The sequence below is a fragment of the Engraulis encrasicolus genome, chromosome 10, assembly GCF_034702125.1.
Source record: "Engraulis encrasicolus isolate BLACKSEA-1 chromosome 10, IST_EnEncr_1.0, whole genome shotgun sequence".
Classification (NCBI taxonomy): Eukaryota; Metazoa; Chordata; class Actinopteri; order Clupeiformes; family Engraulidae; genus Engraulis; species Engraulis encrasicolus.
Genome location: NC_085866.1, coordinates 441,758 through 462,712, shown reverse-complemented (window position 1 = coordinate 462,712; position 20,955 = coordinate 441,758). Strand labels below are relative to the sequence as shown.

The window sequence follows — 20,955 nt, the reverse complement described above, 5'->3', positions numbered from 1 at the left end:
ATTTGACTGAGAAATGATCAATGTATATTATTATCATTTTTGCTTGAAAAATAATACATGTAAATCATTATCATGATCAAATAAATGTCTCCTAAACTGCATATCTGTCGGGTTATCATTACACACCAATACACCAATAGTAGGATTTCTGCACTCAGTGACGTGTCCCTGTTATCTATGACTTATGAACTAAGTGTGTGTGTGTGTGTGTGTGTGTGTGTGTGTGTGTGTGTGTGTGTGTGTGTGTGTGTGTGTGTGTGTGTGTGTGTGTGTGTGTGTGTGTACTTTTGGAAGTAATTAGCATTGCTAACATAATTCAAGGTCACACTTGGCACAAGTAGGCTTAGCCACCATAGGCTACAAAGAGGCTACATAACCGAATGAGTCATGGACACAAGTAGGATACTAAAACTCATATTGTACAGTAACTGTGAACTTAATAGAACATATATTTTTTATTTGTAGTTTATTTAGCAGGGACAATGCAGTGCAAATTGTTACAAACATGACATTTTGCTAATTTGCAACCTCAGTCCCTGATCAGGCTACCTTCTCTAATAAAACATATAAATCAGCTAAAAGTACAATTGTACAATACAGTATACAAGACAATAATAAGCCATCTTGAAACATGCTCCCTATAATATAAAAGCCTTGTGCATTAAGAAAAAAACAAGATGATGAGGGTGACCTATATATGCTGTGTGTGCATGTATGTGTGTTAACTAGTGTGTTATGATTACAGTTTTGGTTTTCCTTCAGCCAGTGTTTCAGTTGTCTGTTAAATGTTTTAAACTCTGTTTGGATTTTTATTACAGTTGGTAAACTGTTCCACATTTGAGTTCCAATAACTGAGAAACTAGACTAACCAAAAGAAGTTTTGCGCACCTCTGCAATGCAGTTACCTTTCACTGCTCCTAATTTCACTGCTGCTAATAGCCAACTAAAACTCATACTGTACAGTAGCTCTGAACTTTTTGGCTCATCCCCCCTTACCTGCTGTATCCAAGACGATTTTTAAGCAATATCAATGGAATGACATAAAAGTCTGATTAAAACAATGTACTGAAAGTGGATATATCAAAACCAGAAGGGGGGGGGCAATCCCCCCCTACAAATCTCACCCTTGGCCTATATCACTAAAAAATTCAATTCCAATGCTTGAGACATCTATTTAATGATGTGGACCAATCATGAAGTTTGTACTACTGGTTAATTGAATGATTAATTAATGGTAGATTGAGCCCCATCTCATTGATGTGGGTAAGTAATTATCAATGGTTTGGTCAACTGTGTGTAGCAGTCATGATTGTTGACAACGGGCCTTTCTCAAAACCTAGTGCAGTGCACCTCCAAGTGTATCAGCCTAATTAGTCACGCCCAGTGATTGGATACTCTTTTGGTGAACTCTACGGAATATCCAATCACTGGGTGCGACTAATAAAGAGTATCCAATTACTGGGTGTGACTTACTAGGCTGATGCACTTGGAAGTGCACTGCACTAGGTTTTGAGAAGGGCCCAGAGTGTCTATCTGCTGGAACGCAGCGGGAGATTATTTTAACATGTTCCTGCTGTGTCGGTGCCAGTGGGTGTGGCACATTCCATGTCAAAAAGAATGTTACCTCCTAACCAAAGAGCACGTTTATATATTACAACCAAAGGCTAGGCTACAATTGACCTACCCCATCTCAAAAGAAGATACACCAAATTACTATGCTGTAATCTTGCAACAAGGGGTCGCTAAATAAAGAAAACAAAGCAAATGTGTTTTTGGCCTTCCTCTGATGGTGTGTTTTGATTAGACAATTTGTGATGGTGTGTGTTTCATGTGCATACAAGGGCTGCACAGTTTCTGAGTGCGTTACAATATGCGACCTTGCCTCCTCCACTTGTGCTTGTTTCCTCGTACCAGGAAGTAATATGTCATGATGACATCACTGACAACAGCATTATATTTCAATATCTTGCAAAAGCTCAGTTGTAAAGTCTGTTTCTCATTTGCAATTGGGATGGTGAATGAAAAACAGTCCCTCAAAAGTTGTTGTGGCTAGGCTGACAGCTGGGAAACTTTATCGTTTTCTCCACGTAGGAGGGGCCAGGAAGCGGGACGAGGAGACAAGCACAAGTGGAGGAGGCAAGGTTGCATATTGTAACGCACACTCTGTGAGGAAATGCTACTGTTATTATCATTATTATTATTATTATTTCTACTAAATAACCCTCTACAAAATAATATATTTCTTATTTTGGAATAACAATCTTATTTTGGTGCTATTTCTGCTATGTTTGTTTAAAAGTATCACGAGTGACTTGAGGCCATCATTGCTCGTGTGTCTGTTTTAGTGAGGGCACAGTGAATAGGCTACATCAATGATACAGTAGGCTAGTTATTAGACCTCATTGGGCTACATTGATAATATAATTAGCTGTACCTCCAAAACATGAATGACTAAAGAGTAGAGACTATGCTATATTTAGCTGCCATATTATTGTAATTATTGTAACATAGGTTGACAACACAAAATAGAAAACCATGTGTCAATGGAAGTCATTCCGATTTGAGACAGGAACCAATTGGTAGGAACCTCGGAGAAAGCTCTCTTGTCGGACAATAAATGTGTCGCACACGGAAGTACAGAGATTGCCATTTCAGAGCATAACAATTCGGCCAGCGGAGTCATTCCTCTGCGAGCTCTGTCTTGGTAGTTTTGTCATCGTTGGCGATATATTTCTCATGCAGCACAACTAAACCTGTTTTACAAGTGCACTTGGCTTCTATTTTCACTTGTGTTTCCCGCCTATCTGCCCCCGCGAGCTTGTTATCATGAATGTTGACACATCGCAGCCCGCCAGTACTGGAGGAGCGACCGCATCCAGCACTTCGGCATCTAGTGGCGCCACTAACTGCATCACACTGAGCAACAACGCCGCATCCAGTGTCAGTAGCATACCCTCTATTGGAGCCAGCAATGGTAAGTTAGTTACCCACCAACTTGAAATTACCTTGAGAATGATGATAGTAGTGGTAACTTAATTTTGTAATGCAAGAGCCTGAAGTTCATGTTGACAGACTCTCTATTGGAGCCAGCTACGGTAAGTTAGTGATCCAGCATGTTAAGTTTGCATCGAGAATGATGGTGATAAATCATCTAATCTAAAAGAGCTTGGAGTTCATGTTGTCTGAACTAAATCACATCCTCAGCAAGCAACGGTAAATTACTCACCAGCTGTTAGGGGAGTATGCCAGGAACCTGGCGAAGTAGTCAGTCAACCAGATGAAGTTCACATTGAGGTAGTGTGGTACATCATCTAATACAAGAGCCTGGAGTGCATGATGCCTTTACTCAGTGGTTCTCAAACCTTTTCCATCATTGCCCCCTTCAGAGGGTCTAAATGCTTCCACGCCCCACTTTGAGAAACACTGCCCTAACTAAATGACATCTGTGGGCTACATATTAGCTGCTTTACCGCTTCATGTAGGTTAATTTAGCCATGTTTATCACTTGACCATGTTACTGGAATACGCTCCTTGGTAAATGTAGATTATGTTTGTTTTTTATTTTTTTTTAAATCCATGTCATGTAAGAGATGTAAAAACATGGTCCACCAAACTGTTGTAGCTGTTAATTTAATACGTATTCCTGCTTAATAATATAATACGTATTCCTGCTTAATAATATAATACGTATTCCTGCTTAATAATATAATACGTATTCCTGCTTAATAATATAATACGTATTCCTGCTTAATAATATAATACGTATTCCTGCTTAATAATATAATACGTATTCCTGCTTAATAATATAATACGTATTCCTGCTTAATAATATAATAAGTATTCCTGCTTCAACTAATGACACAGCTGCTGCTTTCCAGATGGGTCTCTACAGGATGTTTGTTATAGATTATTGTTCCTGTGGAATAGATTGTTGTTGTTGTTGTTGTTGTTGTTGTTGAGGTGGCCACAGCATGCCGCCAGCCTGGCTAAGCAAGCCCTTGGTAGATGGCATGGGGCGGCAGGCAGTCAGAACAGACTGGCAGGCGACATTTACAAATATTGATGCATAAAAATACTTTGCATTCTGTCCTGATTATGGGGGAACACTTCTGTGGATGATGGCTATGCGCCGTTTGGTCTGTGATGAGAACTTGTAGAATGGTTAACAGGAACAAGAAAACGCCCATACATGTAGAACTAGTGGCCATTGATCAGAACACACACCAGCAGTTCATGCTTTTGGGTTGTATTAATGCATCAGTAGTAAATGTCCATCATCATGTCAGCGTTGTCATGGCGTCTCCCTCGGCAACTGTCTAGCAATCTCATCTTCCCTGTACCTGTCTGTCAGAGGGCAAGCTGTCTGATTGGCTCCCTGTACCTGTCTGTCAGAGGGCAAGCTGTTTGATTGGCTGTCTGTGTTGACCTCTGACCTCTTGCGTCCCCAGTTCCCACCTCTGCTGCCATGGCGACGCCCTCTGCTGAGTCCTCGGTGTCTAACGGTGTTTACATGCCGGGGGTTGCCAACGGCGACGTGAAGCCCGCCATCTCGACCACGCCCCTCGCAGACTTCCTCATGCAGCTGGAGGATTACACACCCACGGTGAACACACACACACACACACACACACACACACACACACACACACACACACACACACACCCACGGTGAACTCACACACACACACACACACACACCCACGGTGAACTCACACACACACACACACACACACCTACAGTGAGGACGCACGCACAGTCGCACACACACACACACACACACCCACGGTGAACACACACACACACACACACACACACACGCCCACGGTGAACTCACACACACACACACACACACACACACAAACCCACGGTGAACACACACACACACAGAGTGCGTTGCAATATGCGACCTTGCCTCCTCCACTTGCCTCCTCCACTTGCTTCTCTCCTCGTACCAGGAAGTAATATGTCATGATGACATCACTGACAACAGCATTATATTTCATTATCTTGCAAAAGCTCAATTGTAGAGTCTTTTTCTCATTTGCAATTGGGATGGTGAATGAAAAACAGTCCCTCAAAAGTTGTTGTGGCTAGGCTGACAGCTAGGAAACTTCTCCACGGAGGAGGGGCCAGGAGGCGGGACGAGGCCACAAGCACAAATGGAGGAGGCAAGGTTGCATATTGCAACGCACTCACACACACACACACACGCACACCCACGGTGAGGACACACGCACGCCCACGGTGAGGAGACACACTCACACACACTCACACACACACAGTGACGACACACACACACACACACACACACACACACACACACACACACACACACACACACACACACACACACACACGCTGACGACACACACACAGTGATGACACACACACAAACACACCTACAGTGAGGACACGCACACACACACACACACACCTAGTGAGGACTCTCTCTCTCACACACATACGCACACACACACACGCACAGAAACCATTTCCATCAAACCACTGGCCTGATATTCACAGATGTCTCAAGTGTGTGTGTACAAGTGTCAAGTGTGTTTGTACAATTCTCATCCTCTGTCCTCTCTCCCGTGTGTGTGCGTGTGTGTGTGTGTGTGCGCGCGCGTGTGTGTGTGTGTGTGTGTGTGTGTGTGTGTTCAGATCCCTGATGCGGTGACGGGCTACTACCTGAACCGCGCCGGCTTTGAAGCCTCCGACCCCCGAGTGTGAGTAGCTATTCATATTTTAAAATAAATAAATAAATGCTATTATAATAATTAATTATTTTGTTATTATTATTGTTACTGTTATTACACCGTGTGTTTGTGTGTGTGTGTGTGTGTGTGTGTGTGACGTGTGTGTGTGTGTTGTACGTGTGTGTGTGTGTGTGTGTGTGTGTGTTGTACGTGTGTGTGTGTGTGTGTGTGTGTTGTACGTGTGTGTGTATTTGTGTGTGTGTGTGTTGTACGTGTGTGTGTATTTGTGTGTGTGTGTGTGTGTGTGTGTGTGTTGTATGTGTGTTGTACGTGTGTGTGTGTGTACGGGTGTGTGTGTGTAGTATCCGGCTGATCTCGCTGGCCGCTCAGAAGTTCATCTCGGACATCGCCATCGACGCGCTGCAGCACTGCAAGATGAAGGGCACCGCATCAGGCAGCTCACGAAACAAGACCAAGGTAGAGGAGGGGGAGGGGGGGGGGAGAGAGAGAGAGAGGGAGAGAGAGAGAGAGAGAATAAGCAGACTGGAAAAAGCTGTGTAATTTGTTTGGGGAGAGAGAACAAGAGACGCCTTCCTCAGATTTGCACTCACACCAAAACGTTTGCCTGAGAAAGTGTTTCAGAGTGTTCTCATGCATCATGCATCATTTCAGTAGCCTGGGCGTAAAGCCGACTGTTGACTCCGTCAATCAGTCTGGCAAAAGCCATGAGGAATCCGTCTCCGTGGAGGGTGCGAGATGGTCTGATCTTACTCTATCATTTAAATTAATTGGAGTTCCAAACTCAAATTAAAACCCATATTGTGCTTTATTAGCATGCCTGTTACAATGTAGCGTCGCAAAAGCAAACAAATAACAAAACGAAAGTGTGAATATAGTTACCTTAAACAAACAGTAACGTAGCTCGCGGGTGAGTTCCACGTCATCACTCTCAACTGTTTGCTGATTGGCGAAACACTGAGAGAACCGAGCTCGAGGCTTTTGCCAGATGTGCGGAGCCAATATCTTTGGGTGGAGTACATAGGATGGCGTCGCGAGGCGTCATTTCAGGAGGCTGTCATCGTATGTATCGCACGCTAGTGCATTCGGCGTATTGGTGCGACGCCTTTTGAAGTTAACACGTGCTCCTCAGACGTAACAGTAAAGCGCTTTCATGCACTTTTGACACGTGACTAGGTTTGTGCAGGTTTCCCGCCGTGTCGGCGATTTTCTTTTGCCACAGCTCATTTCTGTTGCAAATATGCTTTGCTAGGCGTAATTTGGTTAATTTCTAGTTAGCTAAATTGTGCCCAAACCAAAACCATCCCTGAACCTAACCTGTCATAGGGCGTTGTGGAGCACGCTTTAACTCGCAAAGGCGTATTGGACACACGCGATAGTCGGTTCAAATCAGCTTGTCATCTATACGAAATATATGATGACATGTTGCATTTCAGTATCCTAAGAAGCTGGTTCAGGAGTAAACCAGGTTAAGTTGAGAGGTAAATAGAGCCTGGAGTCGAGCCAGTCCACATGAGAATGCCCAAATCACACACGGTTCCATGGAATGCTGAGGGCTGGTACTGTCAGCTCGTCATCGCATAGCAACCACACACAACACTCTGTCAATGCGGAACTACTTTGCTTAGCGGAGGGAGTTAAACCAGTTACTGATGAAGATAACTAATAAACAACTGTTTATTCCAAATGTATTCAATATGATCTTCGTGGTTGGGATGATGTTTGGTGTGCCTCCCTCTCACTTGCGACATATTGCTAAATAGACCACACTGTTGTAACACTCTGTCTCGTGTGTGTGTGTGTGTGTGTGTGTGTGTGTGTGTGTGTGTGTGTGTGTGTGTGTGTGTGTGTGTGTGTGTGTGTGTGTGTGTGTGTGGTTTCTCTGTGTGTGTGTGTGTGTGTGTGTGTGGTTTCTGTGTGTGTAGCAGGATAAGAAGTACACGTTGACCATGGAGGACCTGGCGCCGGCCCTGTCTGAATACGGAATCAACGTCAAGAAACCCCATTACTTCACATAGAACACACACACACACACACACACACACACACACACACACACACACACACACACACACACACACACACACACACACACACACACACACACACACACGCTCATATTCACACACACCCATGCCCCTACAGCGTTTCTCTTTAGTTAGTGATTGTATATTTCTATGTAGCGTCTCATCATTGTTTTCATGCGTTTCGGATGTTTTATTCTCAATAAAGGGTTCCAAAGCACGGCTGCCATTCGTTGTCTCTCGCTGTGATTCACTCCACACCACAACATAATACCTTGAAACAAAGTTCAAAGTCAAAGTTCAAAGTACTTTATTTGCCATTTGTGCATAAACTAGTAGTCCAAGCACATAGGAACTCTTGTGCAGGCCTTCTGAGTCAATAAATAGAATTAAATAGAAAAAATAAAAAACATGACCCCTTCATAATGCCTTAACTTCTTAAAACACGACCCCTCCTATAACATAGCTGTTATCAGAATCAGTGTTTCCCACAGATTTTTTGTCAATCAAGGTGGTGGCGATTTTCTGGTTAAGCAACTTTAGAAATGACATTCGCAACATGAAATCTTTATCTTTTCAGGGAACCTAGTTAAGGTGGTAGGTGTTTGTTTCTTGTCAAGAATGACAGTGACCAAATCTATTGTTAAAGGCCCGATATTCATAGTGGTGTAGTGAAAGCGTGAAAGTGAAAGCCCATTGGGAAACTCCAACTCCCATTGTCACACACATTGTGACACAGCACTCCGCAGCACACAAGTGAACACAACAAAATTGCATTTATGCCTCAACCGTGCAAGGGGGCAGCCCTCAATGGCGCCCCATGGGGAGCAGTGCAGTGGGACGGTGCCATGCTCAGGGTACCTCAGTCATGGAGGAGAGCACTGGTTGATTACTCCCCCCACCAACCTGGCGGGTCGGGAGTCGAACCGGCAACCTCTGGGATGCAAGTCTGACGCCCTAACCACTCATCCATGACTGCCCTAGTGACGTGCTAGTTACGTTTTTTTTTTCAGTGACTAATTCTGCGTTCCAGAGGTGTAGTAGCATGTTAAGGAGCTCCCCTTAGACACCGCAGCACATCCGCTCTTGACTTCTTCTAAGATAGTTGAGGTGTTAACTGATGGTCATATCTGGTATCTAGCTGTTTGTGTAAAAGGCTTGAAGTGTAATTTTCACACCATTGGCAAAATGAAACTACCGGTACTCTCATTGTACACCTCACCCATTTATTGGTTTGTGACATTAAGCAAAAGGAATAGAAAGCTTTATATTGCCATTATACACAGTGTAATTAGATTTTAAAGCCTTCCTACAAGGTGCACACAGCCCTTAGTGCAAGTATGCATTTCAGAATTGTGACAACTTTGGTAAAGTGGCTGTACTTCAGTCTGCTATTGACCTGTAGCGCCTCCCAGAGGGCAACAGTGTGAACAGACGGAAGCCAGAGTGCGAGTGGACTTCAATGATATCCATGGCTCTGTTTAAATGACTAGATAAATAAATTAATTGTATTACATTAATAAGTATAGATAAATAAACAATAAATAAATGAATCGCTTTTTCGACATTTATTCCAGCAAAAATAAACTGAAGTATCTGTTGTGGAAATAAATAAGAACATTCAGCAACAGCACCTTCTCAGGGGGGCAGCAGCATGAAATGTGTTTATCTTTCTGGGCACCAGCAGCACAAATTCATTTTTCAATGTAATTATTTGATATTAATGTTTGGTTTATTTTACAGTTATGGCAATGATACCTTAATCTATATAGGTTTTTGAAAAGGGTGAAGAATAGGCTATCAATGTGACTTTCCTCTCCGTGGCAGAGAAACGATATCACAGTGCGCGTTCCTTTTGTCCCATATCAGCTACCGTAGAATTGGTCCGTGTCGCCACTCGTACTGAGCATTCGAAACGTATTTGAATCGAATGAAGTGCATGCTTGCACACAGGGAAACTTGAAAGCTTTCGTGAATAAGTTTGAATAAAGAACAGGAGCAGCTATTAAGACCACAACATGAACGTCCAACCATCAAATCCCAATAACCCGATTGTGTTTTTCGACGTCACCGTCGGCGGGCAGGTAGGAGGCTTTTGTCAACAATGTGTTCAGTTAGCAGAGTTAGCTAACATTGCTAGTTTACTTTACGGTAAATAGTGAGGATGCTGAGTGGTTTGTTCAGCGTATTTGGTATACACATCGGGAATATAAACACGAATATCCGTTATTTTCATAATGTGTATCAATATGTTTGACCAAAATCTTGTACGTGAAGGGTTTCTATAGCTCAGTTACCCCTTTCAGGTAAACTGACCATGTCAACTATGGCTGCAAGAAGATGGATTAGAGCTCAAGTTAATGTCAGTTTTTTGTCTGGAATTGTAAAATGTCAAAGTGAAATCATAGTTTTGCATGCAGGAGTTCAGTAGGTATTAAAGTATTTATAGGAATCAAAATTACGAACTAAAACAAATTCAACACCTACTGTCATTATGGACTGTGACACCTCCCTTCTGCAAGGAGACAGTCTGTCGTTTTAAACTATTTAAAGTCACTATTTCACCAGGAAGTTTGACTACACGATCTGCATATTCTATATAATTTTGACATGTAGATCTGTAGAGCACGTCTGGGTTTGCTCATGGGAAACCAGAAGCTGTATTGCTGTGGTGGTGTGTGTTAACTGATGCCCAGTAGGCCTGCGGTGCCATTGTCAAGTCAAGTCAAGTTGGTTTTATTGTCAATTTCTTTACATGCACTGGTCATACAAAGAATTTGAAATTACGTTTCTTGCTTTCCCATGCAGACATAGACTAATCTAGGTAAGGACATAGACAGTATAGACATAGACAGTACTCATTACATGGACATAAGACAGTATGGACATAGACAGTGCTCATACTGTCTTATGTCCATTGAGTCATTATATTAAACTTAGCTGACCTATTTGTCAATTTAGAGTTATTTTATTGGGGTATTGGTTCCAGTCCCTGGAGCTGTGAGGTATTTGGTACCTGTGACGGACAGTGACATAACAATGTTGTAGAGATGCCCAGATCTGTGTAGCTGCCGTTCCGATAGTAGCAGCCAGCACACACACACACACACAACCTCATATTCACACACACACACACACACACACACACACACACACACACACACACACACACACACACACACACACACACACACAAAATCTCCTAAGCCTGCAGTACTATAGATGACCAGCAGGCGGCACTACATGATCTCTACAGTCAGAGCCGTATTAGGCTATGAGCCGAGGGGTCGACCGGTGCCATCTGGGGGGAGGAATGCTAGCAATGTTTTTTGGCAAGGTATATCCCCCCACTAGTAGAAAAAGCTTGATAGCAGTCATGGCGTGGTAGCGAAATCACTTTTTTCAGCTCTTGAAGTTACTACCCCCCTATAATAAATACTGTTTTTTAATATCGGCTGTATATGTAGTTATGGCTTATGTTGGAGGTATTGCCAATATCCTATACCATCGTGCTTGTTATCACTGGAAAGGGGACCTTTCAGGCTTTCATTTCAGCCCATTAATGAATCTGTCTGACATACACAGAAGCCACAGCACGTCATTAAACCAGAAATAGCTCCCATTTCCACACACATTGTGCCAAAACTGTGCACTTTCGTTTACATCTGTGGCATGAAAGAACACCAAGGACACCAAAGTTAACAACCTCAATACTCAGGGCACTCTACCGATTCAGAAAATGTATAATATGCCCATGCTATCATTTAGTATATGTCTGTGAGACCCTTAAATGTCACTTGTGCAACCAGCAAAAATGTCTTCAAAATCGGACCCAATAGAATGGACTAATACAATGCCGGTATCACTTTACTTAAACAAACTTTGTTTATACTGTAGTTCATATGTGAATGTACATAACATTCACAAGTTGTTAAAGTATTCAATTATTGTAGTGCAGTGTTTCTCAAAGTGGGCCGGAAGCTCCCCTAGGGGGGCGCGTGAAGTCAAAAGGTTTTTCTTTTTTAATACTTTTCTGCTTTGCCATTAAGTCACTAATATTTAGAGAACATAGGCCATACTGTACGTGTATATCAGGCTCTAATAAACTTCACGACGGCCTATTTATTTGTATTTTCGTAACCATTTTGCTCAAGGGGGGCGCAGACAGACACCCTTCCTCTGAAGGGGGGAATGGCACGAAAAATTTGAGAAACACTGTTGTAGTGTATGTGAAGAAATACAATCTAGATGGTAGGCCCTGCAATGATAGGGCATTGGGTAACACTTTACTTAAACCACTCAAATATGGTATCTCATTAACAGAATTTAGATAACATTTTATACAGGCTATTTCATAAACAAATAGACTGAGACCCTATACAAGCGGTTACAAGCCAATAAAGACACATGTTGCAAAGGGAATATGTTTAATGAAAGAATAGTTTCATGTAGATTTATATTATTTCGTCGTCAGTACTCTTCATCTTCCATGTCATCCCCTTCATCTGAACTGTCTATGGTTGCCTGGTTTCCGCACACTCTCAGTTTACACATGTCTGTGCACCTGAGGCCATTTACCAGACAAACACAATGATGGCTAGAGCATTTTGTAGTGCAGTTGCACGAAAGAAGGTCCAGGACAGCTTGGGATATTGTCAATATTCTATACAATAGCGCTTGGTATTACTGGAAAGGGGACCTTTCATTCTTTCATTTCAGTCCATTGCTGAATGTTTCTTACACACACAGAGGTCACAGCACTTCATTAAACCAGACATAGGTCACATTTTCTCACAAATGTTGGCTAAACTGTTTGATTTCGTTTATCTCTGTGGCATGAAAGAACGCCAAGGACACAAAATTACACAACCTCAATACTCGGTGGACTCAGAAAATGATAATATGCCCATACAATTATTTTGTATATGTTTGTGAGGGCCTAAAATTTGACTTGTGTAACCACCAATAGTCTTCAAAATAGTAGCCAATATAGCAGGTCATTAGCTGGAAATATCAGGCCTTTTTTTCCTGCCAATGTTTGTGCTGGCATTCACAGAGTTCATTAAACCAATAATTTCTCGGCCCTATCGTGGCCTAATGGTAGGACACTGGTCTACTACGCGGCTAACCCGGGTTCGATTCTGCACCGTGCCCTTTGCCGACCCTCCCCCATCTCTCCCTCCCAACTGGCTTCCTGTCACCTCCTTCACTGTCCTGTCTCATATAAACAAAAAATAAAGGCTTGAAAAGCCCCCCCCCAAATACTCAAATGATCACTCCTGCCAATTTCAATATGCTGTTGTATTGCTCACATTACCCTTGACTTGTCAGTACCCGGAGATGCTGCATGCTGCTATTCTAATGGGGGCAGATTTTGTTTACATTTTAAAAAAATCTTAACATGGGCCTACTCCAAATATTTTCCCAAAAGGTAACACCTGCCCCCATTACAATGACCAGGATCTTGGAAAAGGCTGAAGAAAAAAAAAATCTCTGGTACTGACAAGTCCAGTGTAGTGTGAGCATTACATGCATGTTGAAATTGGCTGGCGTTATCCTTTAAACCAGTAATTTCTCACTGTATGATTTATGTTGTCCCTATACCATGGGAAACCATCAGGGTCACAAAACCAAATGATTTTTAAAAATCTAGGCATGCTGTTGATTCAGAAAATGTATAATGTACCCATACAATATTTGCAGGAGCCTTTAAAAGACCGTAATGATCCTCAAGGCCCTAATGACCTATTTTCTGACCAATTCTGTAATATCTCCTTACAGACATACATACAAATGTTGGATAAAAAGAAAAATGAATGAATATATGTATGTATAGTGTATATACATACAGTATGAATGTATGTGCATAAGAATGTATAAATCCGCTTTGAAATGGTACTGTTGTCAGTAAATGATCAAATTGCACATACAGCACTGCTTAATAATAGACATATTGTCCTGCCAGACATTTCACAGATTACTGACCAAAAGCTTATTGAAAGAAATTGAAAAATATTTCCCAAAATGTAATATGGTAGCCCTTCCCCAAATGATAATTTCAAAGGCTAATTTTTTGCTATAGAGAAAAGGTGTGTGTGTGTGTGTGTGTGTGTGTGTGTGTGTGTGTGTGTGTGTGTGTGTGTGTGTGTGTGTGTGTGTGTGTGTGTGTGTGTGTGTGTGTGTGTGTGTGTGTGCGTGCGTGCGTGTTTGAAGAAATTCAAACTTGATGCCATCTGAAATTTGTGTCAAAATTCAATATGGCTGCTATTTCCCAAAATGGATGACTTTCATGCATTTTTCTCAATACTGTGGGGCCATAATATAGGCCTACTACATAGTAGATTACTTTTTTCAGCACTTCTCTGTTATATTCTCTTACAGATATTTTACCAAAGGTTGACTAAACAAACAAAAAATAAGTTTGATTTCGCTTCCTTGAAGCAGAGAATAGTCCTCCTACAATGGTCAAATGGCACATAGACAGTCAACTGCTGAAATAACTAGGCCTATGGTCCTTGCAATGACGTAAGCCTATAATATTCATTGATGAGTACGGTTCCTTTTTTTTAGCACAATTATTTCCTATTGCCTAATGGACAAATGTATTCATTCATTCATTCTTTCTTTCATTTGATTAGGACAATACACACTAATCAATACATCAGTTAAAAAAATCAATATATGGTATGGTATTTGCATAGTTGCCAAATGTCATCCGTAGTCCTAAGGCAGGTAGCCATAATAAAAAAACAATACTGCATTACAGTAGACATGACATTTTACCACAAACACCAAATATATCCAGAGTAAAACAATGTTCATACTATTACTTAATAGGAGCAGGTCTGGTTTGTTTTCAGCCACTGTTTACGGGTGATTTTGAAGATGCTGATGTTGTCACATAGCCTGGCCACGCCAAACCCCTAGGGGCGTCTAGATTTCTAGGCTAGTTGTCACACAGTCCGATATGAGCATGGCTGAACAATAGAAGGTGAATTTCGATTTTGCCACCGTGACATATCCTAAAGAAAGTGGTCAAAAATTGCTCAATTAAACATATACACAACACTGCTGAAACTAGGGCATCTCAAATTCCCTCCAACATTCAATATGGTAGACGTTTCTGAAACTATTCCAAATATTTTATCATTAACATTTATCAACCCTTACCCCCACCTGCTCTACAGTATCTCACCCCCACTCCTCTCCCCACCCTACAGTGTCTTATCTCCCCATCCCCCCTCACTTTCCTTTAAGCCCCCCCCCCACCCCCCCCCCCCCCACTCACCTACCCCCACTACCCCCCACTCAACAGTGCCCCCCCCCTCACCTACCCCCACTACCCCCCCCCCCACTCCACAGTGCCCCCCCAGTCACCTCCCCCCACTCAACAGTGCCCTCCACTCACTTTCCTCCACTACCCTGGCCTTGCCCCCCACCCAACAGTGCTCCCCCTCAATTGCCCCCACTCACCTCACCCCTACTTCTCCCCCTTGCCCCCCCCTAACTCTACATCTACTGTACATACAGTGCCTCCCCATGCCCCCGCTCATCTCTTTTATCTCCTTACGTCTTATGTCTCCTTACATTTCCTTACGTCTATAAAGAGATAGGACAGAATTGGACTTAAATTATGTCATATTAATGGTCATTATGGCCTTTTGTAAGGCTCTCACAATACATTGTATGGGTATATCATGCCTTGTCTGAATTAGCAGAGTGCCTTGAGTATTGAAATGGTTGGGGTTTGTGTCCTTGATGTTTTCCCATGGTTTACAGTACGTAGGGACTAAAGAAAGCCTACAGTTTAGGCGACATTTGTTATTATTATTTCTGGTTTAATGAAGTGCTGTGACCTCTGAGTATGTCAGACAGATTTAGTAATGATCTTAAATGAAGGCCTAATGCCAAGCAGTGATGCCAAGCAGAAACTTTGGAAGGAAAAAGGCCCAATACTTCCAACAGATGACCTGCTGCATGTATTGGCTATTATTTTGAAGACTTTTGCTGGTTGCACAATTCAAATTTAACGCTCTCACAAACGCATACAAAACAATTGTATGGGCATATTATACATTTTCTGAATCAGCAGACTCCAAAGAGTATTGAGGTTGTCCAATTTTGTGTCCTTGGTGTTCTTTTACGCCACAGAGATAAACGAAAGCAGACAGTTTAGCCAAGAGTTGTTGGAAAATGTTAGCTATGTCTGATTTAATGAAGTGCTGTGACCTCTGTGTATGTCAGACAGATTCACCAATGATCTTAAATGAAAGCCTGAAAGGTCCCCTTTCCAGTAATACCAGGCACCATGGTATAGAGTATTGGCAATACCCCACGAAATGAGCCTGAACTAGACATGCATCCGAATTCAAACATGGAATTTAATAGAGGGGGGTAGTCACTTCAAGAGTCGAAAAAAGGGGTTTCGCTACCACCCCGTGACTGCTATCAGGCTTTTTCTAGTAGTGGGGGGATATACCTTACCAAAAAAAATTGTTAGCATTCCCCCCCCCAGATGGCACCGATGGCCAAAATTTGGGGCCATAGCTCAAGGCCTATATATAGAGCTTGGCAAAAAGTGTTGGGACCATTTCTCTCTCTTCACACACTCACTCACTCAATTACAATTGTGTTTATTATCAACCAGGTAGAGAAGACTGCATCTGAAGAAACAGAATTTGACACATAACTTATTATGTACGCATATACTTCTTAGCGGAGCAGCAATGACGTTTGTAGAGACACATTTTATTACATTATGACACATGGTCATAAGCAGAGCACCTCAGCAACACACTGACACACACACACACACCTTCACCTCTACCTTTGTGCTGTAGTTGCCCAAGGCCCGCCCGCTTATCTTCCGGACCCGTGTGATTGGCTGTCCTTAATGGCCGTTGCTATAGCGACGTGTTTGCCTAGTCTGATAAGGCCTGGTGGACATTATGGGATGTGTGAATGATTGCTCCTAATGGCTGTTACCATGCCAACATGTTTACTCGGTGTGATAAGACTAGTATTATGGTACAGGTCAGGCGGCCTTGTTCATGGCTGTAAAATGGTGTGTATGCATACTACGCAAAGGTGTAGCTATAGGTTTGGCTTGGAAAGCAGTGGGCACATTTATTTGGCAGAATGTCTTTCTAGGCCAGGGCTGTCAAACTCATTTTGGTTCAGGCCATGCTGCTTGCACATCCTCCCATGCTTTGTCCACGCTATGGGGTTAACTGGGACTGACCACTGTTGATGGATGACATCTGTTTTTGTCCAATGTCTTGTCTATGTTATGGGGGAATGTGTTGCTTGGGGTAAATGTGCTTGGGAATCTGACTGTATTGTGTTTGTTTTCATGTCTTACGCACCTCTCACTAGAAGAAATTTCCCCCATGGGGGACAATAAAGCTACTACTACTACTACTACTACTACTAGTCGATTTGATCGCAAGCGGGCCGGATCACAAATGTTATTGTGAAATAGCAAATTTCAGCTTGATATCGGAGTCACATTGCTGATCATCTTGAGTTGGATGACAGCGCATTCAGGAGCATCAACTGTAAATGGGGACCAAAAAACGCAAACTTGAAATCCCTGAAACCTGCGGCAACTTTGTAATGCTACAGATTAACTTACTGCTACTTACATACTTAGTTACATTTCCTCTACAAGTCTGGGGCTGTATTGAACCATCTAGCGGGCCGCATCCGCCCCCGGGCCTCATGTTTGACCCCCCTGCTCTTGGCCCCCGGGCCTCATGTTTGACCCCCCTGCTCTAGGCCCCCGGGCCTCATGTTTGACCCCCCTGCTCTGCTCTAGGCTGTTGCATTATATTTGTGAAGAAGTGTTGGGTATCAGCTATGCTCATCTGTGGACATGTCCCCGCCACCATCCATCCATCCACACCTAAAATGAAACCCAATACTATGGTATGGCTTTAGTCATGTCTACAAAATGGGGTCTCAAAACAGATGTGTTAAATTAAGTGTGTGTGTATGTCGTAATAACATATTCTATATTATAGAGTACACACACACACACACCAGACCAATACAAAGACGCACTGCATCACACACACACACACACACACACACACACACACACACCGATACAAAGATAGAAGATGGAACCAAACGGGGCCAGTTCTGTCTTCTATATCTGTTGCCGTGGGAAAAGGCTAAGTAGCCCTGAGCTGACCTGCAGATGTGCTTATGAAATGTTGTGTGATTGTGAAATGGCGACGCGTGTGAACTGAGCCAGTGATGAGGCACCTGCCTATCTGCATCCTGCATAACAGGCCTAGTAGTGAGACGCCGATGGGCAATTCCAGCGTTATGGATGTGACATTTAGACTCAAAATGGCAACAAATGATGAAGCTAGTTTTTATTCTTTCCCAGTACTAATTGAAGTGTTGTGTGTTTTTAAGACCTCCCATATTGGAGAAGTGATGGAAGGAAAATAATTCCCACAGTACATGAAGAGCCAAAAAAGACATGCGTTACGGATGTGACAGAAAAAATACCCAGTTTTTCAGGTCACTACACATATTCAGTTTACATAATACTCAAATGTAGATATTCATTTGATAAAAGAGTCTTAGTTGAACATGAAAATACCTTCCCAAGTAAAAAAAAAGTGTACTTAATATATACTTAATAAGTACGTTTTATTGTATTTAAAGTGTACTTCAAAAGTGTGTATTTAAAGAATGTTATTTTGGGACAACTTATAGTATACTTAAATGTACTTGAAATATAATTAAGTAGAGCTTAAACACATTTTAAGTTGACTTTTTTGTACTAAAATTAAACTTTGTATAAGTGTACTTAATATACTAAAAATATATTTAACTTTAAGTACATTATAAGTATACTAACCAAGTCACTTTAAAATGTGTTTAATGTTTACTTTAGCATGCGGATAAGTGCATTTTAAGTACATTAGAAATCTATTTTAACGTCATGAGAAAGTACTTTATAGTATACTGCAGAAGTACATACTTAAGTTGTGTTATTTTGGGACAACTTATAGTATACTTAAATACACTTGAAATATAATTAAGTAGAGCTTAATCACATTTTAAGTTGACTTTTTTGTACTAAAATCAAACTTTGTACAAGTGTACTTAATATACTAAAAATATATTTAACTTTAAGTACATTATAAGTATACTAACCAAGTCACTTTAAAATGTGTTTAATGTGAACTTTAGCATGTGGATAAGTGCATTTTAAGTACATTAGAAATCTATTTTAACGTCATGAGAAAGTACTTTATAGTATACTGCAGAAGTACATACTTAAGTTGTGTTATTTTGGGACAACTTATAGTATACTTAAATACACTTGAAATATAATTAAGTAGAGCTTAATCACATTTTAAGTTGACTTTTTTGTACTAAAATCAAACTTTGTACAAGTGTACTTAATATACTAAAAATATATTTAACTTTAAGTACATTATAAGTATACTAACCAAGTCACTTTAAAATGTGTTTAATGTGAACTTTAGCATGCGGATAAGCACATTTTAAGTACATTAGAAATCTATTTCAATGTCATGAGAAAGTACTTTATAGTATACTGCAGAAGTACATACTTAAGTTGTGTTATTTTGGGACAACTTATAGTATACTTAAATACACTTGAAATATAATTAAGTAGAGCTTAATCACATTTAAGTTGACTTTTTTGTACTAAAATCAAACTTTGTACAAGTGTACTTAATATACTAAAAACATACTTACTTTAAGTACATTTCAAATATATTCACAAAAATCGCTTTAAGTACATTTTAAGTGTATTGACTCTAAATGTATTTTAAGTATACTACAAGTAGATTTTACTTTAAGCACATTTCAAATATATTTATTTTAAGTACACTTTAAATATATTTCAAAAGTATATGAAAAAAACATTAATGTAATCCCCAGTTACTCATTTCCATTGTACATTGTCTTGTTCACAACCATCAGCCATTCACATGAACCTTCCTTTCACCTTCACTTCAGACAACAACCACTGCCTCAACCAGGATTCGAACCCACAATTCACTGAACCACAGACCTGCACTCAAACCACTAGACCACAACTACCTGTTCTTTGACAGGCACAATTACGTTCTTGAAGTAATAGTCTTGAGTAGTACACTTTAAGTATACTTTTATATACTTAATTATAATACTTAGAAATCATTGGTGGTGGTATGCTTTTATCGAATTAAAGACACTTTTACATGTTTAATTTGTGCACCAAAAAGTACACTTAAAGTGCACTTAATACACTAATAACACAACTTAAGTACAGACTTCAGTATTGTGCTTAAAAGTTTAATAGGTAAGGCCTTACATGCCTTTTTAAGATCTGTTTGTGCTCTTCAATATGGTGTTTTTACCATGAAAATACATTAACAAAATGGAAGGTGGAAGGTTATTTAATGTTACAAAGCATAATGAATAAATAAGCCTAGGTTAAAATACACTAAAATGATGGTTTAAAAAAGTACCCAGGTGAAAAAAGTGTACTTAATATACTTAATAAGTATGTATTTTTGTATTTAAAATATACTTCAAAAGTGTGTATTTAAAGAATGTTATTTTGGGAAAACTTAAAGTATACTTAAATACACTTGAAATATAATTAAGTAGAGCTTTAACACATTTTAAGTTGACTTTTTGGTACTAAAAATCAAACTTTGTACAAGTGTACTTAATATACTAAAATCATACTTAACTTTAAGTACGTTTCAAATATTCTTTCTAATACCAAACTTTAGCACATTACTTTTAAAATACAAATACACTTAAAATACACTTAAAATATACTACACTAACAGTATGTTTTCAAATACAACACTTAAGCACATTACTTTAAAAATACAAATACACTTAAAATACACTTGAAGTGGTTCAAGACAACAAGAAAAATAACATAAAATCTTTATAAGTGAGTAAATTTCATTAAAGACAATTAATATTAGTGCCAAAAAGGCAATATAGTAAGTATGCAAAAAAAGTGCATATTTGTAAAGGTATTAAAATATAGTTTAGGTATATATAACTGATAATGTATATTTTCTAACACTATGTTTGAGTACATTTTTTAAGAACAAAGTTTAATACATTAAACTAGCAGTACATTTTCTAATACCATACATTACTATAATGGTGTACTGTGTATGATTTTTTGTAGTTTATTTCCAAAATTCATGCTGGAAAAA

General features: G+C 40.5%; 2 protein-coding genes across 3 annotated transcripts in view; both read left to right on the top strand.

Annotated features, from left to right (window-relative positions):
- The first annotated feature begins 2,628 nt into the window (after positions 1-2,628).
- Positions 2,629-7,958, top strand: taf10 (TAF10 RNA polymerase II, TATA box binding protein (TBP)-associated factor). 2 transcript variants are annotated; one of them, XM_063209514.1, is made up of 5 exons: positions 2,629-2,974; positions 4,449-4,603; positions 5,662-5,726; positions 6,059-6,173; positions 7,643-7,958. In XM_063209514.1, the coding sequence occupies exons 1-5, from the start codon at positions 2,827-2,829 to the stop codon at positions 7,730-7,732; spliced, it is 573 nt and encodes a 190-aa protein (XP_063065584.1). In that variant the 5' UTR covers positions 2,629-2,826; the 3' UTR covers positions 7,733-7,958. The 2 variants fall into 2 exon arrangements, with proteins under 2 accessions (XP_063065584.1, XP_063065583.1); XM_063209513.1 differs by having other exon boundaries at positions 2,632-2,974; positions 7,640-7,958.
- Positions 7,959-9,626: 1,668 nt separating this feature from the next.
- Positions 9,627-20,955, top strand: part of ppih (peptidylprolyl isomerase H (cyclophilin H)) — a 40,629-nt gene continuing 29,300 nt past the window's right edge. The window contains exon 1 of the mRNA XM_063207836.1: positions 9,627-9,822. Within this exon, the coding sequence (XP_063063906.1) occupies positions 9,757-9,822 (66 nt within the window). The 5' untranslated portion in view covers positions 9,627-9,756. The remainder of the gene's footprint in view (positions 9,823-20,955) is intronic.

Bases quoted from the DNA above. Each gene is read 5' to 3' on its own strand.
- taf10 (XM_063209513.1), top strand. From the start codon at position 2,827: ATGAATGTTGACACATCGCAGCCCGCCAGTACTGGAGGAGCGACCGCA. The intron at 2,975-4,448 runs GTAAGTTAGTTA...TTGCGTCCCCAG, and splicing joins CTCTATTGGAGCCAGCAATG to TTCCCACCTCTGCTGCCATG. The intron at 4,604-5,661 runs GTGAACACACAC...GTGTGTGTTCAG, and splicing joins TGGAGGATTACACACCCACG to ATCCCTGATGCGGTGACGGG.